Source organism: Sturnus vulgaris, chromosome 20, assembly GCF_052056855.1.
Source record: "Sturnus vulgaris isolate bStuVul1 chromosome 20, bStuVul1.hap1, whole genome shotgun sequence".
Classification (NCBI taxonomy): Eukaryota; Metazoa; Chordata; class Aves; order Passeriformes; family Sturnidae; genus Sturnus; species Sturnus vulgaris.
Window position 1 is genome coordinate 11161390 of NC_142262.1, and position 23622 is coordinate 11185011.

The window sequence follows — 23622 nt, forward strand, 5'->3', positions numbered from 1 at the left end:
CTGTCTGGAGCCACAGCTCTGCCAGGGTTGGAGTTAAAACTGGAAATCACAGCAGGAGTGGGGCTCAGGCTGGGCCCCAGCACACGTGGTGCTCCCAGCTCTCCTGCAGGTCTGTCCACTCCAGCAGCGTGGCCAAAGGGGCCAGAGAGGAGGCAGGGCATCTTTCTCTGGGGTTTGATTCTCATAGCCAAAGTTTTGCCCAGTTTTCATTTGAATTGAGAGCTCGAGGAGCAGCTGATGGAAGGGAGAGGAGCAGGTGCTGCCCTCACTGTATCCTTGGCCAGGGTGCTCAGGGGACCCTGGAGCTGCTGTGGCCTGGACAGCCAGGAGGGCTGGAGGAGGGACAGCTGCTTTTGTCCTGCTTCCCTACCTGGGCTGTGCAGCTGGGCTGGAGCTCAGGATCCAGGCCAGAAATGGTGGATGCTGCACTGGCAGACTCACAGGGGTTGAGAGGAGGGAGCAAACAGGATGCAGCATCTGCCGCTGGTGGGGTCCCCTGCAACTCCAGCTTGGCCTGGGGTGAGGATGTGAGGAGTGTGAGGGATGGAAAGGATTAAGGGACTAGGGGTGGAAGGGATTAAGGGGTGTAGGGAATTAAGGAGTGTAGGGGATTAAGGGGTGTAGGATATTAAAGGGTGTAGGGGATTAAGGGACTAAGGGTGTAGGGATTAAGGGACTAGGGGTGTAGGGGATGCTGCTGCAACCATTTCTCAGCGTTTGGGATCTGCCAGCTGCAGTTTAGAGCAGCCCAGAGGATGCAATGTCAGATCCTCAGTGTGGCGTGGGGGACACGGCCCTTCAGTTCCCACATCCCGCCCCCCCGCCCCCCCCCCGACTGCCATCCCATCCCATCCCATCCCCTCCCATCCCGGTGCTCCAGGAGAAGCCCCGGCTGGGCGGGTGCCAGGAGCCGTGCCGGTGCCGGGGGCCGTGCCGATGCCGGGGGCCGTGCCGGTGTCGGAAGCCGTGCCGGTGCCGGGAGCCGTGCCAGGCTCTGAAGTGCCGCTTTCAGAACCAGCCTCACCCGCAGGAGCCGCGGGCAGACGGGGTAGGGCGGCACGGAGGGGTGGCGGATTTGGGCTGTCCCCAGGCCATTTGTCGTGCCGTGACGACACTCGGAGCCCATGTGCCCGTGTGTCCCCTCGGGCTGAGCACTCCCCACGGCTCCCGCAGGACGCTCCGGCACTGAAGCTCTCGCCCATCCTGCCCATGGTATGTGTGCGATGCTTGCTTGTTCAGGGGCCAGCCCGGGCGGCTGCGGCAGGGTGGGAAGGGCTGGGGCCGGGCGGTGACGGAGATGGGATGGGGAGAGGGCAGAGCCGCTCTCCTGTGCCGCGGCGAGGCGCGGCTTTCCTCTCTCTGTGTGGTGGAGCTGATAAACAGCGCCGGGAAAGCTCAGCCGTGCCCGGGAGGTGAATTTGTAACTGAACACGGGCTGCGGGAGGCGTGGGGAGATGGCTTTGGAGTGGATAAATATAACCGGGGTAGGGAGAGCGAGGAGATGTGCTCCATGTCCCGCTGTGGCACCGCTGTCCTCGGGCAGACGGGGACAGGGACATCCTCCAGGCTGGCTGTGGCCAGCCCAGCTCCAGGTACGGACATTTGGTGTGCCGGGAGCAGAGAGAGGATCCTGAACTCGCTGGAGCTTCCCAGGACAGCCTCGCTTGCTGCCAGCCCAGCTCCCACCGCAGAAGGGTTTGGGGTTAGGTTTTCTTTCGTGGCTTCAGCTATTTCTGTGCCTCTCGTGTTTCACCTGGTCGGGGGGCTGTTGGGGTTTAGTGACAGTGTTGGTAGCTTGTGAGACAGAGCAGGAGGGCTTTGGGGAGCCTGTGCAGCCCCACATTTCCAGCCTGAGTCCCTTCTGTCCACGGGGGGCTGAAGTGGCTCACCTGGATGGACACGTCCCTGTCCCTCTGAATGGGATTTTCAGTCTCACCCCAAAGGGGTGAGTCTCACCTCACAGAGGGCTCATCTTCAATCCCTGTCGCGGGGCTGAGAGGGAAATACCCTTTTGTGGGGACGGGGCCGTGCTTTCCTGCAGGGATGAACTGTTCCTCCAGTGGTTCCTAACAAGGGCTGAGTGAATGTGGATCCTCCTTGGTGGAGGACAAGAACCAGCCCAGCCTGGGCTCTGTATGGGGACCGATGACCCTATGGGGACAGTGACCTGCTGGCTGTATCTGCTGCTGCCCAGGACCCTGCAGGGGCCCAAAAGTCAACAGGGTGATGTTTGGTCTGCTGGAACCCACCTGGTGACAATGTCCTTGGTGCTCGTGATCAGCCCTCAGAGAAGGGAAAGGGTGCTCGGGGTGGTGTCCCCAATATTCAGGGTGGTGTCCCCAGCACTTGGGGTGGTGTCCTCAGTGTCCCTCCCTATCTGTAAGGATTAGGCAAGGGACAGCCCTGGAGGGAGGCGACAATTTCCTTGTGCACACCCAGGCCCGAGCAAATGGGGAACCCTTCTTAGGAGGAAGGAGCTTCCGTGGGATGAGCAGGGGGAGGATGGAGAGGTGAGAGGGAGGCAGAGGCTGGAGGATCCCAAAATGGGGCAGAACTTCACCTTGGATTAGCTGGGTTGAGACAGAGCAGTGGTACAAACTGCTCCCCACCCTGGGCCCTGCAGAGGAAGGGCTGAGGAGGGGCTTGTGGGGTGCTCAGCACCCCTTGCTCAGCCAGGTCCTGCTCTCGCCATCTCCAGCACCTGTAGTTTGGAACTTTAACCCTGCAATTCCCTTTAACCCGTGAATTTATCTGCCAGGGTCCAGGGTGAGCTGCGCTTTCACTGCCAAGTCCCTCACTTTTAAGAATAGAGCCAGGTGTTCCCCAAAACTGCCCCAAACTCTTGGGGAAGGTGGCTTTGGGGTCATTTAGGGTTTTTTCACGATGAATCTCGGAATTATTGAAACCTGAAGAGAGAATTGCGACTTCTCTTCTTGCCCTTCCTCTTTCATTTATTTTCCCTGCAAAAGAAATAAAATCCAGCTGATGCCATGGGTATTTTAAGAATTGCAGAGAGGAAGTGGAGATTTGCAGTTCTGCAAAGAAGTGGGATGAATGCAGAGAAGGCTCTGGTCTTGCTGAGCTGGCAGACAGCAAAATACCCAGTTATGGGATGAGCTGTGCCTCGTGTCTGCTGCAGGGGAGGGAGCAGATCCAGGGGAGGAGGGAGACAGAGCAGATAACTCTCCTGGTGTGGATCAGGGAACCTTCCCAGCCTTCTGGGAGCATGGAGGAATTCCCAGGTGAAGGGTCTGAGTCTAGCAGGTGCTGGGACCAGTGCAGGGTCCATCCCCAGAAATGGGGACAATTCCCGTTCCTCGTGCCAGGGATCCTTTCAGGGGGCTGTGGTAGACAGAGAGGCTTGGAGTGGGGGGCTCTGGTGCCCAGCTCTCCCCTTCCTCTGGGCTGGCATCATCCCTGCCTGCCCTGCTGGAATCTGGGATGAGGCACAGCCGGTGCTGAGGGCTGTACCCTCAGCCTCGGGGAGCACAGCAGGCAGAAAACATCCCAGGAAAACGGGGAAATTCTGCTCATTTGGGTTCCTGTGCTGGTCAAAAGCAATCCTAGGGAAAACGGGGAATTTCTGCTCATTTGGGTCAAAAACATTCACAGGGAAAGGGGGGAATTTCTGCTCATTTAGGTAAAACACATTCCCAGGGAAAGGGGGAAATTCTTCTTATTTGGGTTCTTCTGCTGGTAAAAAACATTCCCATGAAAAGGGGGAATTTCTGCTCATTTGGGTTCCTGTGCTGTTCCTGGCCAAGGGAGAATTAATGGCTGGAGCCTGGCTGGACCCTGCCTGACCCCACTCTTCCTCAGAGCCTGTTCCTGTGCGTGTCCTTTCATCCTCTTCTCCCATGACATCTGCCTGTCCTCCCCTAGACAGCGTGACGGGGTTCTGAAAGTGCTCTGGACCACTTTTTTTTTTTATGTTAATTTTTTTTTTTTTTAATGTTAAATTTTCCCGGGAGACCCAAGCACTTGGAGCAGGCAGGTGCACCGTGGGCTCAGCCTCAGCTGCTCTTTGCTGCCGGGAAGGAAAAGGAGCCCTTTTGGAGCAGACAGGTGAACCGAGAACCAGAGTTTCTCAGGCAGGCGGAGCTCACGTTGGTCTTTGCTAAATTTGGAAGCTCTGGCCGGCCAGCAGCGCCCACCCCCGCAGTGCCAGGAGGATGCGGATGTGGGAAGTCACCAACACCTTCAACCGCATTTAGCTGCTGCTTCCTCCGGCAGCGCAGCCCAGAGGAGCCCGAGGGCAGGGCCGGGAGTCTCCCGTGGCTTCGGGACTTTCCCAGCAGGAGCTGGACCCTGGGACTGGCAGTGCCACCCTCCCCGCCGTGCCACCCCGCTGGTGGCGTTCGGTGTCCTGTGCGCGGCAGGCATTAGGAGAGCCATCCCCTTCCTTCTGCAGCCCTACTCAAGGGCCGATCGGGAGTTTGGAAATGAGGAGGCTCGGTTGAGGGTCTCCTGTGTTCCAGACTGGCATTCCCGTTCCTGGCTGTGGTCAGCAGTGCCCGGGCCCTGGGAGCCTCCCGCCCGTGCCCACCGCTCTGCCCAGGGGCTCAGCACCCCGGGTGGTGCCTGGGTGGGCAGTGCTGGTGCCAGGGGAAGGCAGGGGACTGTCACACTGTGTCCTCTCCTCCCCTGCCCTCTCCGCTCTCGGAGCTTGCTGGGTGATGGAAATCCGCGGGTATGGCTCAGTGCCAGCGCCTTTCACCAGCCCCAGGGCAGGGACAGAGCCCACGCGGGGCTGGGGAGGGTCCTGGAGCCTGCGGGTGCTCAGGGGCTCGAGTGACGGCAGGAACCCCCCCCACACACGTGTCCCTCCTCCTGCAGCTGCAGAGTTGTTGGATTTGGTGATGGAGATTTACAGATTTAGGAACTACCTGGGTGGAGTTTGGCCCTAATTCTTAAAATTAAACAGAAAAAAAAATCTTAAGTCATGGAAATTCAGGCTTTCTCCCCTCCTTTTTATTATAAGATAAACCTTGCATTTCAGACTAATTTTGACTTAAATTGGACATTTCTTAAATCCTGGGAGGATGAGGATCCCGACCCTGTCCTTCTCGGTGGTGCTGCTGCTCATCTCTGGGGAGCTCCTTGCTGCAGGAGGCCTTGGGGGCCAAATATCCCGATGGGATCAGCTTTGAGCTGGAGGTTTCTGCCCCAAACACAGCCTGTGCTCCCCCTTAGGGCTCTGCCTCTGCCCCACGGGGTGCTGGTGACTTTGTGCTCTCTCAAGGTTCATTCTGACCCGGATCTCCACCCCCACCTGAGCCGAGTGTGTCCTCATTTTCTGCAGGCACGGTCCCGGATCCGAGGCCATGCCTGAGTGCCGTGAGGAGTTCTGTGCAGTGCCCCACGAGCTGCAGCCTCAGCCCAGCCATGGACAGCTCAGGTGGGTGATGCTGAGTTCCCCGGGGCTGGGGAGGGGAGCCAATGAATTAACCCTTCCCCACCTCTTACACCTCGATTTTCCTCTGTTCAAACACCTGGATGCTTTCCAAGGTGTTGGCAGGTGCTGCTGGAAGATGGGAAATGAGGCACAAATCAGTGCAGGGGCACTGAGTGCTGAGTGTGGGGCACTCAGATCTGACAAAACATTTGAGTTTTAAAGTAGTTTTATATTTTATTATTATTATTTTTTGTATATTTTGGTCCATTTCCCTCCCACGTTCCATTTTCACACTGTTTCAGATGTGCTGTTGTTCTCCCAGGGTCAGGATGTCAATGCTGAAAGGTTTTATTCCATTTCTAAGCCACTGCTGTTTGTTGCTGGTTTTGGGGGGCTTTTTTTGTTTTGGTTTGTTTTTTTTTGTTTTTTTGGGGTTTTTTTTGCTGTTTTTAGATCAAAGTGCTTCTTGTTTGTGCTTGGTCAAACTCTTTGCTCTGCTCCCTGTGAGGGACCCTCAGTGCTGGGGTTGCTTTGATTCAGGAGGAGAGGACAGGATTGATATCAGTGCTCAGGAAAAGCTTCCCCTGGTGATTGCAAACACACATAAAGGAAGAGAGCCGGAAATTTCAAATAGTCTTTTATGGCTTAATTCCTGTGTGCTGGGTTCTGGGCTGTTCATTTAATTTCAATTTTGTTCCTTTCTATATTAAATGTGAGGTTTTTATTGCGCAGGGGAGAGGAGGGCTCTCAGGGCTCCTCTGCCACACGTCCCTGCAGGGCCACTTTGTTCCCCAGTTTGGCTCCAGTGCCACCAGTCCGTGGGGTGGCATTTCCGAGCCGCTCCTTAGCCTTGGGCACAGCTCTGTGTTTCCATCGCGGCTCCCCCGGGCTCTGAGGGCCGTGGGGAGGGGTCTGTCCCCGTGTCCCCTCCGGGGCTGGCCTGCCCTGGCTCCCGGGGGTGCTGGCCCTGCTCACGTCCCCGTTGTCCCTTGCAGAGGTGGAGTCGGACATTCTGCGGCGGGTACGGGCATTGCTGCGGGAGCTGGACGGGCACCACCCCTCCTGCCAGAGCGACCGAGGTGAGGGGGCTGGCACTGCCGGGGCTCGGCTGGCACTGCCCGGGCTCGGCTGGCACTGCCGGGGCTCCACTGGGACTGCCCGGGCTCTGCTGGCACTGCCGGGGCTCCACTGGGACTGCCCGGGCTCTGCTGGCACTGCCTACCCCAACATCCCCAGTCCCCTCTCAGAGCCAGCTGGAGACACGGTGGCTTCACTCATTTGCCCTTCCTGACCCTCTCCTGGAGATGCCAAATCCTTCATCAGCTGCATATGTGCCCCAGCAGCTTCTGTCACCCCACGTGGCTGTCACCCCACGTGGCTGTCACCCCCTGCACAGCCCTTGCAGCCTCTGTCACCCCTCGTTGCTGTCACCCCTCGTGGCTGTCCCCCCTTGCACAGCCCCCGCAGAGTCTGTCCCCCCTGCACAGCCCTCGCTCACCCTGGGTCCTGCATTAAGCTGGGTCACAAATGCAGAGCCCCAGGGCTGACACCGACCCCTCAGCCAGCCCTGCCCGGCTCAGGGAACCCCGAGCTCGGGTCTCCAGGTCCCTCTCTGCCGGGATCCTGTTCCTCTGCCGTGCCCTGCCCAGCTCGTCCCTGAGGAATCCCTTGGTTCCTCTGTGTTACACGTTTGAGGGATGAAAATCTTACAGCCTGGGGAAGCCTAATGAAATTTGAAAAATTGATTTTCCTTGGAACTCACAGGATATTTTAGTTAATTAAATTTGATTTTGCCTGAAATGAGCCATGGCATCCTCAGGGCTGAGAGGTTTTGTAGTCCCTGCTGTGATGGTGAGCTGTTGGCAGCCAGGGACCAGTGCTGGGAGCAGCAGGATCCCAAATTCCTTGGAGCTGGTGGGGAAAGCAGCTGGGCACAAACAGAACAACAGAGGAACAGGAAACAAACTTCACATCCTTGCTTTGCTCCAGCACCCAGCCCTAGGATCTCCAGGAGCCATTCCTGGTTTCCCAGAATTAGATCTGAGACATCAGTGCTGTATCTGGAGCAGGGCAGGGGCTGGCCTGGCCCTTGCAGAGGGGCAGAGGTGGAAGCAGAGGGCAGAGGAGTCTGATTTAGCTCTCAGTGATGTCAGAGCAGCGTCCCAGAGGGGATGTTTTGCACTGCGGTGCTCAGGTCCCTGGTTCCCCTGGGAAAACTCACCCGGATCATTCCCCTGGTGACCTGACCTTCCCTGGCTCTCCCTTGGCAGGAATGCTGCGCTGGACCCTGCATAAGAAAATCGACCAGAATCCCAGTACCAGCTGTGTGCTGGTCAGGATCCTGGTGAAGGAGCTGGAAAGGGTGAGTGCCACCTCAGAGAGGACAGTGCCACCTCAGAGAGAGCAGTCCCATCTCAGAAGGAGCAGTGCCACCTCAGAGAGGACAGGGCCACCTCAGAGAGGACAGGGCCACCTCAGAGAGGACAGTGCTACCTTAGAGCCCTGCATGCCAGGCTGGCCCCTCTGTTGCCGGAGCTGGGGGAGGCAGAGGGATGGTCTCAACTCCACCCCAGACAGGGGTTTTAGGGCTTTGGGGCCTGGCTGGGCACTGGGACTCCGCACAAAGTGAAAAACCCTGCAGGACCCCAAGGCTTGTCCCAGCGATGCTCAGGGGCCAGGCTTTGTTCCTGAAGAGAGAGTGAGCCAGGCAGGAACCCGCCAGGCTCCTCCCTGCACAGCAGCCCACGGCAGGCAGCCCTCACACTGCTAAACCCTCCCAACCACCCCAAACCTCCCCCACTCCACCCTCTGTGGCCTCAGGTAGAGCAGAAATTGCTCCCCCACTTCTCTCATTTCCACCCCACCCAACCCTGTACCCGCCCTGGAGCCATCGGTGAAACCTGTGCTGGGTTCTGCTTTCATTGATTTCTCACATCGTCTTCTGCTCTGGTACAAACCTGCAGCAGCCTCTGCATCCTGCTGTGAGCTGGTTCGTGGGCTGGGGACGTGTGGAGAAGCAGCACCTTTGCTTTCTTCTGAGCCTGCCTCAGTTTACCCAGAGCCCTCATTCTCCTCCTGCTCCTCCTCACCCCACAGTTGAGCCCCCACTCCTCGTCCCCTGTCCAGAAACCCCCCTGGGCCATTTTCTCTGCATCTTTGCTATTTATCCTTTGACCTGGGAGGCTGGAGCACCCTGCTGAGCCTGTCACCTCCCTCAGGATCCCCGAGTTCCCCCCCCGGGGTGTGCCAGCCCTGCCCAGGTCCCTGTGCACACACCCAGCACTGAGCATCCAGCAGTGATCCCAATCCCTGTCCCAGCCCAGCCCTGATCCCACCCAGTTTTGTGAATATCCAGCAGTGATCCCAATCCCTGTCCTAGCCTCTGAAGCAGCTCTGGGGTTATTTCTGGGCTCTCTCTTTTGCTGTGGCAGTTCAGCTTCCATCGTTGCCTTGGGGAGGGATTTTATCCAGTGCCTTTCACAAATCCAGAGAGGAACACCCTTGGCTGTGGATTCAGGGATTCTCGCTGAGGTTTGAGGGCTGTTTTCCTCTGCAGAAGCCAGGCTGGTCCTCCCCTCTAGCTATTATGAGTCTGTCATTCTTCTCTTCCCATGCCCAGCAGGGGTGTCATCCCTCCTGCTCCCTAATTCTCTTCCTCTCCCTGAAGCTCTTCCAGGAAATCCCTGTCACTTGGGGCTTTTGTGGTTTTTTTCACTCCTCAGCAGCTCTGAGCCATCAGCACCAAGCAGGGATGATAATTTGGCAATTTCATGCCTGAGTTCCTCCAGGGCTGATACCAACTCAGCAGTTCCCTGCAATTCATTTTATTGATGTTTTCTCAGGCTTTGCTGCCATCATCTCCATTTAACTCGGACCCATCAGCTCAGCAGCCCTGAGGAAAGGGGCCAGAATTATCTGTGGGGTGGGAATCTCTTTCCCAGGTTTATCCAGGCGCATTCCCAATGCTGAAGCTGTTGTTAGAGCCAGGCCAGGCTGCAGGGAGGGGCTGCAGGGAGGGGATTCCCATGGAATTGGGACACAGGATGGGAACATCTCCCTGTTCCCTCTGCTCCCATCCCCAACAAAACACCCCCAAACCCAAGACAGGATATTCCCGGAGGTTTTGTGTCCCCATGGGAGTGGAAAGGAGCTCAGTTAGAAACCTGTTCTCACCCCCTCCCACCATCCCCTGTGCCCCTCCCCAGGGACATCCTACCCACCCTAAAAGCCTGGAGAGGGATCCCAAAGCCCACCCCGACCTAGGGATTACCCCCTAAGCCAGGATGAATTCCTGTGCTCAGAGACAGAACCTGGCACATCCTGGGAGCTCTGGGGCTGCTCCTGCCCAGCTCATAGTCCTGCCAGGACCTGATTGTGCCTTCCCTGCCCTCTGCTCCCACAGGCAGAGCGAGGGGACCTGCGGCACTACATCATCCCCCTGCTGCACACGCTGATGTACACCCTTATACAGGTGAGCTGTGCCTTCACAAGGGACCTGCACCTTGATACACCAGCCTGCCCTGGGCCTCACTGGGCCAGCAGCCAGGACATCAGGGGCCACAGGAGGGGCCACTCACCTGGAACAGCCACTCAGAAGCAGCAAAGCCCTAGGACACCCCGGGTGGGCTCAGCTGTGCATTTCCCATGTCCCTGTGACACACAGAGTGCCAGGTCCTTCCACCTGACCCCTTTTCTGGAGGCCTTTCAGTGTGTGGTGGTGCAGGCAGCCACAACCTGGCAAAAAAAAAAAAAAGTGTCTCAAATCTTCAGTGGGTATTGCTGGAGGTTCCCAAACTGTTGCAGGGCCCAATTCTGCTTCGTGGTTTGCATTTAAATCCGTAGTGAATTTGGTGCAGTGAATTTGGTGCTTTCCCAGCCTGGGGGATGTGTTGGGGCAGATTTGGGGATCACTGCCTGTCACTCCCTGTCCCACTGCAGGCTCCCTGCATCCCTGATGAGCTCTGTGCCAGGGTTTATGACTTCTGCAAGAGGCTGCTGACCCTGCCCAAGCCCTTCTGCACCATTGGGCTGGACTATGCCAGCAGGCTGCAGGTGGAGAGGACAGCACCAGGTAAGGGGGTGCCCTGCCCCATCCCAGCCTGACACTGGGAAGGGCTGGGCCCTCGAGGGATGACCTGAAGAAAATCAGCTCTAAAGCAGCCCCATGGGCACTGAGATGTCAGTGGTGGCTGCAGGGAACAGCCCCATGGAGGAAGCAAGCACAAGGACACCTGGTTTCTTTTTTTGTGTTCTTTTTCTCTGCTCTCATTGAAGTTCTTCTGGTTAAAATTTTCTTTGATAGGAGCCTTTCAAAGCAATCCTTTAGAGCAGAGCAAGGTGCAGACACCCTGTGAGGGGGAGGTGAAACAGGAGAAACCTGGTGGGGAATTTTGGTGCCATTCTGGGGAGCCTCAGCCCACCCCCAGCACCCCAGATGCTCCTCCCCAGCGCTGCTTTGGCTGGGGCTCCAAGGGGCACCTTTATCTCCCTGATTTTTGGTACAGGAATGCCTCAGTGTGGAGAGAGAGGATCTCCAGCAGGGCTCCCCTCAGAGCACCACGGGATTCACAGGAGGATTGTCCCTGGGCCAGGGCAGGTGGATGGATCCTCACCCCTGAGCAGGGGGAGGGAAAGAGCCTCTCTCCTGATCCAGAGATCCCTGGTGCTCCTCAGACACTCCCAAATATGGTCGCCATGTGGCCCTGGGGACAGAGCTCTTCCTCCTGCCTCCTACTCTGCTCCCAAGCTCATAAAGCCCTAAACAAAGGAAGGGAAACACAGGAAATCATCCCAGAATAGAAGGGGGTTTCTTTTTCTGGAGCCTGTCCTATCTTTGTCCTTGGCTGTTTTTAGCTCTGGCCCAATTCTTGGCTGTTTAATCTCATCTCAGTGGGTGTTCCCTGACTTGGCAGAGCCACCTCAGCCTCTACACCTGGGAGCAGCCCTGGGCAGCCCTGAGAGCTGCACTATTCCTGCTGCTCCCACTCCGTGTGTTTCTGCCCTTCCCAGGAACCTTGTACCAAAGAATGGTCATCTCTGAGCAGAGCCTGCCGAGCGCCCCGTTCCCTTACCAGGAGAAGTGAGTGCTGCCTCTCGGGGAGGGTTGGTGCTTTTATTTTGTGGTCTCTTATGGAAACCTGTCCTTTTCCAACACTTTGAATTAGTCTTGATTGGAATAGACAACTTGGGCCTAAACCACATGGTCTTGGGGGACGCAGCTGGGTGACATCCAGTACCTCACTAAAACTTTGCACTGAGAGGACACATTCCTCCTGTGTCCCAAATTATTTTGGGAGGCAGGGAGCTGCCCTTGGCAGGAAGACAGGTGGAGAAGGGGAATATCAACAGCAACACTGGAAAAAGTGAGACGTGAGCTGCTCCTGCCAGCCCTGATGTTGCTGATGTGAATCTGCATTTCCCCACCCTGCTGCCTCCCCAGGATTTTCATCTTTGCTGACCCAGAGCTGCTGCCCGAAGCCATCTGCAATGCACTGGTCACCGACACCGAGGCAGCCCAGGTGTCCCAAAGCCCCCAGGGCTGCATGAGCTGTGTGGTCACCCACGCCCTGCAGGCAGCTCTGGGTGACACCTGTGACATCCACGGCCTCAGGGCCCGACTCCAGGTAATGCAGCAGCTCCTCCGGTGCTTTTCCATTGGTCCTGCTCTGGCTGGACACCTTGGACAAGCAAAAGGTGTTTTGGCAAGTACAGAAACCCCCCCAGCTCCTCAGCGCTGATCTCCAGCCCCAGCAGCCCCAGAGTTGGGCTGGGATTGAACCCAAACACCCTTCAGATGGAAAACAGTAGCTACAGCAGAGCCAGAGTTTGGAACCTTTAGTCTGAGTGTTGGTTTTGCAGAAGCTGAAGCTGAAGCAGAGCCTCTGTTATCTCCTCTGGGAGTCCCTGGGCACTGCAGGAACCTCTCAGGGGAAAGGTTTCAATCTGTTTTCTCCAAAACTTCCTGGAAGGAGCTGTGGGGCCACAGTAACAGAAATGTCTGCTCAGAAACTTTGCAGAAGCTCTCGGCACTTTCCACTGCAAGGACACCTTTTTGTGCCTGCTGTCCCCATCCCCTGAGAGTCACCCCAAGTGCCAGCACTGCTGAGGATGCCCCAAGGGACACAGTGCCCATCAGCTGCAAAGCTGCCAGCAAAGGAGCTTTAAGCAGCCAGCACAGCCAGCGTCTGTCCTGGGGACAAGAGAACGTTTGTGTCCCCTAGGAAGCAATTTTTGCAGGACTCATTTGCTCTTTCTGCCCGTTCTGCTGCCGTGCCCATGGACTATTCCCTGTTTCCAGGTGTTCACAGCCCCTCTCCCAACAGGCCTTGCCCCCAGGGGACGTGGAGCACTGGTTCCAGCAGGTGGTGGCAGCCATGGAGGGCACGGGCAGCGAGGGGAACTCAGACCGGGGCCAGCACACGGCACGGCTGGAGAGGATCTACCACGACCTCCTGGGCTCCTCACCCGCAGGTGAGCTCCAGGCAGACATTCCCACTGGGACAGGGACCTTCGTGTCCCCACTGTGTCCCTTTAGCAGCAGGATCAGGTTCCCTGCAGTGACCCCATAGCGAGTAGGGAGGACTGGCCCTGGAAGGCAGATTTGTCACTGAGGAAAGGAACAATGGAAATTCCTGCTGCTGATTCAGGAATTGTGGAACTGGATGGGCTTTAAGGTCCCTTCCTGCCCAAACCTTTCTCTGATGTGCTGGATGGTGGCACTGCCATCTCCTGCCACCCCTGCCATGCTCTGTTCCAGCCTGGCGCCACTGGAGCTGCACAAACTGTAACAAAATCCCAATCCTTCACAGATCTGGGGTAGCCAGAGGGAAATGGGGTCATGGTCCCTCTGCTGGCTACTCCCTGTGTCCCAGCCCCTCCCCAGAAGGCTGGAGAGTGTCTCAATGAACGATTTTGGGAGGAGCAGCCGGTGGCGCCAGGAGGGGCGTGGGACCATCACCTTTTGGGGGCAATGAGTATTAAATTGTCCCACAATTGCCACAGAGCTCTCACGGGTTAAAAGAGCCGGTGCTGGTGGGATCAGAGGGTTCAGATCACCACGTGCATTGGAGGCTCAGTGCTAGAGGAAGGTTTATTTATTCTGCAGTCTCTCTGCTGGCTGCAAAGTGAGGTCCTTCACTCCTGCCCGTGCCTCAGTTATGCCCTTTTCATTTCTCCCTCCCACCGATGGTGTAGACACTTCATGAGGGCTCAGTTTGTGAGAGCAGAAGCTTCACAGCCTCACATCTGGCCAGGAACACTGGGATGGGAGAGCCCCAGGGCTGCTCAGCCAGTGCTCAGCACTGGGAGTTCATGCTCCTGTGTGGGGAAATGCTCCCATGTGCTCCAAGCATCCTTGTTTTCCCAGGGAATGCTCCCCAGGAAGGGCTGCAGGGGACCCCTCTGCCCAACCCCAGCATCAGCTTCCACCTGTGGACAGAAGATGAGCAGCTCTGTGAGTGCCCCGGGGCTGGGGGGAGCTGGGTGAGGTCTGAGCCTGGGGATCCTGTCCCACAGGGGTCACTTAGCCCTGACCCTTGGGCAGGGAGTTTTGGAACCGTTGTTCCAAGCCAAGCTCGTGGAGATTTGTGCTGGCTGCTCCAGCCCTCCTTCCTGGGGACTGCTGGGGCCGGGTCAGAGGATTTGGGGTGTGAAGGGGTGAAGGAGCTGGGGCTGCAGCAGGATGTGCCCAGAGTACCTGACTTTATTGTGGCTGCCCCTGGACCCCTGGCAGTCTCCAAGGCCAGGCTGGATGCAGCTCAGAGCAGTTTGCTCTGGTGGAAGGTGTCCCTGCCCACGGCAGGGGATGGGAACGGGATGATCTTCCAGGTCCCTTCCAACCCAAACCAGTCTGGGATTCTGGGATTGGAGTGGTACTGAGCTCTCTCAATGGGAAGTGGGACTGAAGGGCTGAGTGCCCTTGGAGCCGCTGCAGAGATCTCAGCTCTGCGGTGTCCCTGGGAGGGGGTAAGCCGCGGGGGACAGGGCTGAGCCCGGCTGTGCCTGCCTGTCCCTGCTGAAGCCGCTCCGTGCCCGCAGGGAAGGAGCTGGTGCTGTTCCTCCGCCCACTGTCGCAGAGCTGCGAGCCCGACTGCCTCGGGCAGGAGCTGGACCCCCTCGAGATGCAGGACATGCTCACGGACTGCGGCTGCTGCGAGCAGAGTCGCTTCTCCGTGCTGTCCACGGACAGTGGCATCGAGCGGGACCTGCCCGCGCAGGAGGAGCCCTGCGGCCCCTGTGCCCCCTGTGTCCCTTGCGCTGCGGACTCCGAGCGCTCCCGGCTCCACAGGAAGGGTGGCATCAAGAAGAAGCTGTCCCCGCTGGAGAGCGTGGCCTTGCTGCAGGCTGGCAGCGCTGTGCCCGGGGGGAAGCCCCCCGGGAAGCTGCCCAGGAGGGCAGGAATGTCGCCGGAGCCCGCGGCCCCGTTCCAGAGGCTGCACACCGCCCGCGTGGTGCTGCTGGGGGACGATCGCATCCTGGGCCGCCTGGCACAAGCCTTCCACTCCCTCAGGTACCTGGGGCCGCCCGGGCTCAGGGGCTTTGCCCTTCAGGCTGTTGGAGCCGCCGGGGTGGCCGGGGACGGGGTTGGGCTCAGCGTTCCCTGGGGTGGGCTGGGACCCGGCTGTTCGACTGCCACCGGCTGCTCTCCTGGCCCAAGAGATGCACAGAGCGAGTCCTCCCCTCTGTCCGTGGGCTCGGTTAAACGAACAACGAACGAGGCAAGGTGTTATCCCATGTCGAAGGGGAAAATTCTACAGAGAATCCGTTTCCCAGCCGGCTGTCCCCATCAGGTTCCCCAGGGGTGGGGTGGGAGTGGGTGACAGTGCGGGCAGCCTGGGGAGCAGAGCTGGGCGCACAGGAACACCAGGCCCTGACAAAATCTCTCTGACTCTCCCCATCACCTCCCCTTGCTTGATTTGGGAACCCAGGGCACATCCTGGGAAAGGAGGCAGTGAAGGGGGCAGGTGGCAGAGCAGCCGCAGTGTCCTGGCACTGCCCAGCCTTGCCCAGGAGCCACGTTCTTCCCTCGGGACATCTCATTTCTCATTTCAGGAAACGGGAAGCCCGGCGAGTGTTCCTGACGCCCAGGCTGAACCTGCAGCTCTACCACATCCCCGTGCTGGCAGGGCAGCCACACCCCGCTGCGGTCAGTGCCGGGCAGAGCCTGGGGATGGGTGTTTGGGCAAGAGCAGGGGGATCCAGGAACTCCAGCCCGTTCCTGCCCTGGTCCCAGAACAAGGAGGGTGGGAGCCAACACGGAGGTGCTGGAGCCAGTTTGGAGTCACAGCTCTTTCAGTTCTGCTTCCAGGCCTCAGCTGCAGGAGGATCTGTGAGGTTTAGCCAAGGGCTGCTGCTTTTCCCACCTCCCAGATGCTGAGGAGAAGCAGTTGCTGCTCAGTGAGGGCTTTGCCTCTTCAGCCATGGCCCCGCTTTTAGGTCTGTGAGTCTCTACTTGTGGGTTATGTCAGGCACATCCCTTCCCCTCGCACAGCCTCGAGACGGAGGTAAATAAATAATTGCATTTAGGATATTTTAAGCTGGCCCCAGAGCTAGCTGTGACCCTGACAATCAGGCTGTTAAAAGAATCGGTATTCCTTTTTTTCATTCCCCATGGAAGTGAAGCAGGGAAAGGGAAGGGATGGGGGAATCTCACAGGTCTCTGTATCTCCTCATGGCTCCTGACATTGTGAACCCCCCTGTTCCTCCTCGGCTGCAGGAGGCTTCCCATAAGTGTGAGCCAAGTCCCACAGGAGCTGGATTTAGGGCTGGAAGTGTCTGGGAGGGGCTCTCCAGGACCTTCTCTTCACGTTTTGCTCCATACAAGCTCAGTAAAAGCAAACAATCCCCAGGCTGGAGTGACTGTGAGCTGTGTTTCCCCTGCAGGACCACACTGGCCCCGAGGAGCTGTGTGAGGTGGCCGGGTACCTGAGCAGGGCTGACCCCTGGTACGAGAGCAACATCAACACCCTGTGTCACATGATCCCCAAGCTGGCCACCATGGTACGAGAAAAACCTCCCCATTTCCTGAAAACACCTGCAGCACCTGAGGAGGGGTCTGTGCCTTGCAGGGCTCTCCATCCCCAGACTTGAGATTTTCTCCTGCAAACCCTCCCCAGGGCCCTGCCAGGAGGTGCCCGTGTCTGACACTGCCCCAGCCCACAAGAGCCATTTGCTGTGATGGGTTTTTTTGACCGGGGGACAGGAAATGGCAGATTTCAAGAGAGGAAACTTTTGCTGAAATCCCCCCAGCTCTCATTTCCCGGCAGTTTGAGCCAACATTGGCAGCCTACACAGAAAGGGCTGAGAGGTGGGCGCAGCTCCCACGCCCTGTGAGTGGCGAGGCCAGAGGACAGCTCATTCCTCACTCTGTGCCCAGGAAGGTGTAAGACTTTGTGGCAGGGTTTCTGAGAAGTGGCAGGGGCTGACCCAGCCTGTGATTTGCCCCCCAGCCGTCGTCGCCGAGCAGGGCCCTGGTGACCGACCTGTTCCTCACCGATGTCATCGCCTACTACACCCGCATGGGCACCCAGCCCGTCTGCTTCCAGGTGCACTCTGTCAAGGTGGGTGGCACAGCCTTCAGTGGCCCTGCAAGGGCTGGCAGAGTTGCTGCAGAGCCAGCAGGGTCTGGGGGCTCCCAGCAGATCCGAGCCTGGATCCCCATTCCCCCAGCTCATCCCTCCCTGCCAGCTCCTAGAGCTGGCAACCCTGGAGCTCAGCTCAGCTGGAGCCAGTGGTCCTGGCAGGGCCATTGCAGGATCTCAGCTCAGCAAAGGGAGCCTTGAAATTCCCCACAGGGTCACAGATTTCCTACTCTGCTGGGTTTGGGGTGCTCAGGAGCCCTGGTACCTCCTCCTGCATCAGATGCTGGGAGCAAACAGGGCTTTGCTGAGCAGCTTTGCCAAAACCTCCCTGTACCTGCAGGGGCTTTGCAGGGTTTCCTGTGGCACCATTTGATTTATTTCCTGCCAGCTTTGCTCTGAAATGGTATCAGAGTGGAGCATGGCATTTGACAGGAGAGCAAAGAAGGGTTAAATTCGGGCTTACAACATTAACCCTCCCCTCCCTGCTCCTCTGGCAGCCCCTTCAAAGCTCAGGCTGATGCACCACCAGAGCTCCTTTTAATCTGCTCACAGCCACTGTGGCACCTATTTTAGCACAGGAGCAAACTGGCCTGAGTAAACTGGCACAAGGTTTGCAAAGAGCTTTGGTAATTCCTGGTGGATCATCCCCAGGACTGCACCAATAACCCACAGCCTGCCAGTCCTTGGAGCACCTGGGCCTTGGTTTGTGGCTGGGCATTTGGATTTTCTGGTGAAATTTTCTTCCTCTTTCTCTCCTCAAAGGTAAAACTTGGTAGTGAGAGTGTGGGTGATTCAGGCAGGGGTGAGGAGCTGTCTCTAGATGTGGTTTTCAGATAGAGGCCCCTGAGCTGCTCTGCTGTCCTGCAGGGTGTGAGGCTGCCTTGGCCACAAACACTGTCCCTATTCTCCCTTCTGGCTCAGCCCCCCCCCCCCCCCCCCCCCCGTTCCTCTGTGGCTGCAGGAAATGCCCACAGGTGTGAGCCAAGTCCCACAGGAACTGGCTGTGGGGCCAGGAGAGCCTGGCAGAGGTTCTCCAGGCCCTGCTCTTCACACCTTGCCCGATACGAGCCCATGAAAAGAAAATAATCCATAGGGCTGAAGTGACCTGGAGATTTAGGCTGGATCAGAGAGAGAAACTGCGTTCCCTGAATCTCAGCCTGGCCTGGGGGCAGTGCTCCCGGTGATGGGGGCGTGTGGCTAGGAGCTGGCTCATCTCTGAGAGCACAGTGACATCCAGTGGCAGGGGACACTGCCCGTGGCTCGGCTGGCCAGGTCCCCGGGGCTCCTGGCAAGGGCCGCCACACTCAGCTCAGGAAGCTGAGCCAGGCAGTTCCCCCATCCCAGAGTGCCATGGAAAGGTTCCAGCTCCACCTTGGCTGCTCTGGAGAAGCTAAAAGCCACGTGTGACACCTCAGAGTGACAGACGAGACATCCTCAGGCATGTTCCTGGCAGGGATATTCCTCTCAGGGATGTGTCTCTCAGGGATGTTCCTCCCAGGGATGATCCTCCCAGGGATGTGTCTCTCAGGGATGTGTCTCTCAGGGATGTGTCTCTCTTTCAGGTCCTGTTCCGGGACCCAGCGCAGGACCCAGCTGAGGATGTGTTCCTGACGGAGCTGCTGACCCAGGTGCAGGACAGTCCCTCCCACAGAGGTGTGTGTGTCCCACCAGCCCCAGCCTGAACAGGGCTCCTGCCATCCCCGCATCCCACCCATGCCATCCCTTAGCCTGCAGAGCTCCAGGCCATGGGCAATATTCCTTGTTCCTGACCAGACTTCCCTAAACATGTCCCTCCTGGGCCCAGGAAATCAGGCTGAACTCAAGCCCTGGTGGCTGCTGGTTCCTGGGCTCAGCCAGGGTTGGTGGTCTGTGCCTTTGGTTGGCTCCAGGGCACTCGGGAGTTGGGCCAGAGTCCTGATTTAGTTGAGGAGACAAGCTGGGCTTCCCTTAGAAATCCAGTTCCTTAAGTTGCCAGAGATGGAACAAGAGCACTTGAAGGCTGGACTGTTCAGAAACCCTGTCCAGCTCCTCCATCAGTGCACTCTGCTGTCCAATCCAATGGATATTTGTCCCTGGGGCTGGGCACAGAGGCTGCAATGAGCCCGTCCCACTGGCACAGAGCCTCAGTTCCCAAGGCAGGGACAGAGGGGACAAAATGAGACAGAAGGCCATTGTGTGACACTGGGGTGGCTCAGCCCATGACAGGATCCCTCTCTGCTGACCACAGACAGGTGGGATGAGGGAAATTCAATCCCACCCGGTTCCCTTCTCGCAGAGCTGAACACGACCAAGAAGAAAAGCAGCCTGGATGGCCCTGGCATCGATATCACAGTGACCTACAGGAAGGTGAGGGGGGCTCCTGCACCCCAAATGTCTCTGTTCCCAGGGATGCCCAGCAGGGCACAGATCTCCTAAAAGGAGTCCCTCTTTGTCTGGAATTGCTCTCCAGCCATGGACAGAGAGGCTGTGGTGAACTTCTTAGCTCACCCTGTATTTGTGACAAAGTGTCCCCAGCCCCCTGCCAGGGGCACTGCCAGGACACTGCCGCTTGCCCGCAGGTTGTGCTGAGTGACCGTCAGAAGGAGCTGGCCCTGTCCCTGCGCTCCACGGGCCTGCTGATGAAAGCCATCCCTGCTGAGGAGGCTGAAGGTGGGTTCCTCCTGCTTTGCTGAGGTTTCTGGTGCTCCGTGCAGTAAATCTGGCTACAGCCCTTGATGCCAGCTGTGTCTGGGCTGTGGAGTGGGATCAGTGACAGGAATATTGGTGTCCCCATGGTTTGGTTGGGGCTTTCTCAGGAATGATGTGTCTGAGGCTCAGACAGGATTTAAGCATCTGCCCTCTGCTCCAGCCTTTTTCCTTCAAAGCACAGCCTCTGAGCTCTCCACCCCGAGCATGATCCCATACAATTCCTTTGCCTATGGAATCCTATGTGTCCATAGTCAGTGCAGCCAGACGTGGGGCTGAGCTGAGGCAGTTCTGTGGCCTCAGACCAACCCTCTGCTTGTGTCACAGACCTGGGCTGTCTGAGTGTGACCATCACCGAAATCATCAGGATCAACAACTTGGCAGGACGGTCATTCTCTGTGAGTACCCGTGGGATCCTCAGGGGCCAAAGTCCCTTAGAACAGAGGGGAAAGGGGCAGCCCTGCAGGGAGGAGAAGGCTTTGGGACCACCTGCTCGGAGGGCATTTTGTAATTATTATCCATGGAAAAGTCTGGATGTTTGAGCCAAAACCCCAGATGCCATCCCTGCTGGTCAGTGCCATCTCTGCTGCTTAGTGCCACTCCTGCTGGTCAGTGCCCTCCCTGCTGTTCAGTGCCATCCCTGCTGGTCAGTGCCACTCCTGCTGGTCAGTGCCCTCCCTGCTGCTCAGTGCCATCCCTGCTGGTCAGTGCCACACTGAATCCTGCCTCAGGAGCCCCTGAATGCCTGAGCTGCTGCTGGGGTTATTCTGTGACCACAGGGACAAAGTGGAGGAAAAAATCTTGGCCCCACTTGGCTCCAGGGCAGGCACTATATTCTGCCATCAACTCCATCAGTTCCACACCTTCAGCTGCAGTAGTCTCCCTGTGTTATTCCTCTCAGAATCACAAAAAATAATTCAACAAAGCATAAACAAGGAGCAGGAATTTCACTGAATCTATTTATCAGCTCACAGAGATGAATTTGTTAGAGTGGGGACGGAAATGTTGACTTCCTTTTTGTTTTACTTGAGAGCTCCAGTAGACCCCAGAGGAGGCATGTGCCCGTGGTAATGTACCACTGCAGTTTGGGTGGCATTAAACATTAGTGTGCCTCGGTCATTTGGACCTCAGGGCTGGCTCCAAGCTGGTGGTTTTAGCCAGCACATTCTGCTCATTTTCACCTGGCTTTTGGGAATACCGAGGTGCTGCAGCCCCACTGCCCACAGAGACACTCCATGGCCATGGAGAAGAGACCACGCCCCAGGAAATATCCCAAACTCACAGCAGGGACTGTTCAGGGACTGCCAGTTTGGAAAGTCTGTCCTTTCAAAACATGGCCAGGTTCTGAATTCTGAGAAAGGATTTGCTTTGTGTCACATCGGAGGTTAAGAAAGAAAACCAGAGAAATGTCATTTTCTGTCCCTGTCACACGCGGCACACAGCCCGGGAAGGAGAGGGACACCCTCAGCAGGCTTCCCCTTCTCTCCTCATCCAGGCTGTGACAAACAGATTCAAAACACGGAATATCAAGATCAGGAGCCCAGATCAGAGACCCTTCACAGTGCGACTGGACAAGGACAGCAGGAGAACCTACAGGGACGTGATCAGGTGAGAATCCTGGGGTGCCATGCTCTGCACATCTGCCCTGCATCCCCTCCTGCCTTCCAGGGAGCCCTGATCCTCATCCAAGACAAAAACCCCACGTTCCTTCTCCAGGGAAAGCAGGGCTCCCCCACATTTGTGTTTTCGGGTGATGGTGTGAGGAATAAAATGGTTCTTTACACAAAAGTTGCTGTCATTGAGCCAGTAAAAAAACAGACACCTCCAGGGACAAACAGAGTTTAAGTCTTCTGAATTATCAATTATATCATGATGCTGATGCTCTCTGCACTGACTGCATCCCTCGCCTGGGAGTCTCCAGCAGGTGCAGGTGAGGGAGAGGACCCAGCCCTGTGGGAATAATGTGCCTGGAGCAGCTGCAGTGACATGGGATGAGCATGGTTCAAGGTCCAGTATAAACTATGAATTCCTGAGTCACACTGAGCCAGGCTCAGCACCTTGGGTTTGTGTCAAACACACACAACAGCTCATCTCTGCAGTCAAACCCAGCTGGAAAAAGCATAAAAGCAGCTGCGCCCCGCAGTGGGAGAGCCCTCCCCCAGCAGGCAGTGCAGAGAGGTGGGGTTTGTTCGGAGATCAGGTCTGAACATGCAGTAAATGTGTTCTGTGCTCTTCCAGCCTGGAGGTGTCTCCCTGCCTCGAGCCCAGCTACTGCCTGCAGAAGACCAGGACCATGAAATTCAGTCCTCACGAAACAGAAGACGTGGGGCTTGTCAAGTACCTGCCCAAATCTCTGCTACTGCCCATCAACACTTTTGCTGGAGTCATGCAGTGAAGGAAACGGGAAAAGGCAGTGTGAGTTATGACGTGGGGTCAGCACAGAGGACATGGGAAAAGAAAACATACTAAAAGCGACCCGCGGTGACTTTAAATGGCAATGGTGTGGAAGAGCTGCCCCAGCAGAGGTGGATAGGCTCGGAGGGCACAGCCATGCCCTGCCAGTGACAGTGTGACCATGGCTGACAGCCCTGCCAAGGGCACAGCCATGCTGCAGGACTCAGCTTTCACCTCTAGCACAAGTCAGGGAAAGGCTTTGAGCTCCTCCATTCAGGAAGAGTGAGGAAGATCCGTGGCAGGTGGTGCTGGCTGTCCTGTGGAGCCCGGGGAGCTGGCAGCAGCAATATTTATTTTGGAGATGTCTCACAGCCCAGCAAGGATCAGGTTTTCACCTCACTACCCAAATATTTTAGGTGCTCACCTGTGCCAGACTTGGGCAGCAAACATTCTGTCCCTGAAGGGAGGCAGGAGGGTCACAGGCACATCAGGAAACTCCTGCACAAGCAGCTGTTGTTGGGATAATGGGGGGTTTAAGGGGTGAACAGTGGCTCTGCACCCCTTTGCCTCTTCAGGGCTTCTCTGTGAGGTTTGTGCACACCAAGAAAATGCTCAAAAAGCTAAAAGGCTTTGAGGTGGGCTGGAGTGTGGGCTGTGTGTCTGAGTTTGTTCTGTACAGCTGTAAATGATGTAGATGGATGATAAATTATTTGTATAGGTGTCATGGATGACTTATACCAGAGGGTGCAATCTTTTTAATGCCAATTGAAAGAAATTAAGACAAACCCAAGCTGAAACTGCCAGTTGGTTGTCATCGTGTGTTTGCACAATGCTGGGGAACAGATGCCCAGGAATTCCACCTGAACATGGGATTTATTTCTTCCCTGTGCAGTGACCACCCCTGAACAAATTGTCCAGAGAGAGTGAGGAGTGTCCACACGAGGGATATTCCAGAATATTCCACCTGGACACAATCCCGTTCCATGTGGTTCCTGTCTGTGTCCTCTGTGGCCCGGCGGACCGGGATGAGGGCGAGTCCGGGGCTGGTCCCCTCCGAGCCCAGCGGAGCCGCAGCCGCCGCTCCCCGGCTCGCGCGGGGCCGTTGGACCGATGATCGCTGCAGCTCCTTCCAGCCCGAGCCATCCCGGGATCCTGTGGGACAGGGACGCACCGGGCCATTCCCGTGTCTGTACCGGGCCATTCCCGTGTCCATACTGGGCCATTCCCATGTCAGTCTCGGGCCATTTCCATGCCAGTCCCGTGCTATTCCCGTGCTGGCCCCAGGCCATTCCCATGCCGGTCCGTCCCGTGTCTGTATTGGGCCATTCCTGTTCCGGTTTCGGGTCATTCCCGTGCCGGTCCCGGGCCGTTCCGCTCCCAGGCCATTCCCATCTATACTGGGCCATTTCCGTGCTGGTCCCGGGCCATTCCCCTGCCGGTCCGCAGAAGGCGCTGCGCCTCCGCCATCCCCCGGGGCGGGGCAGGTGCGCTTGGGCCGGAGCCGCGCCGGGGCCGCCCCGGTACCGCAGGTGCGGCCGCTCCGCCCAGAGCGGGGCCGGCGGGGCCAGC

At 57.4% G+C, this 23622-nt stretch overlaps 1 protein-coding gene across 2 annotated transcripts; it reads left to right on the top strand.

Moving 5' to 3' along the window:
• The first annotated feature begins 1134 nt into the window (after positions 1-1134).
• Positions 1135-22987, top strand: PIK3R6 (phosphoinositide-3-kinase regulatory subunit 6). Of its 2 annotated transcripts, none has more exons than XM_088176656.1 (20): positions 1135-1212; positions 5303-5398; positions 6391-6474; positions 7666-7757; positions 9798-9866; positions 10334-10466; positions 11405-11474; positions 11835-12018; positions 12718-12865; positions 13761-13847; positions 14432-14903; positions 15446-15539; positions 16277-16393; positions 16843-16953; positions 18537-18627; positions 19202-19320; positions 19533-19623; positions 19987-20057; positions 21155-21267; positions 21898-22987. In XM_088176656.1, exons 2-20 carry the CDS (start codon positions 5386-5388, stop codon positions 22052-22054), a joined length of 2316 nt encoding a protein of 771 aa, XP_088032782.1. In that variant the 5' UTR covers positions 1135-1212; positions 5303-5385; the 3' UTR covers positions 22055-22987. The 2 variants fall into 2 exon arrangements, with proteins under 2 accessions (XP_088032782.1, XP_088032783.1); XM_088176657.1 differs by having other exon boundaries at positions 1142-1212; positions 19250-19320; positions 21898-22986.
• The last annotated feature ends 635 nt before the right edge of the window (positions 22988-23622 follow it).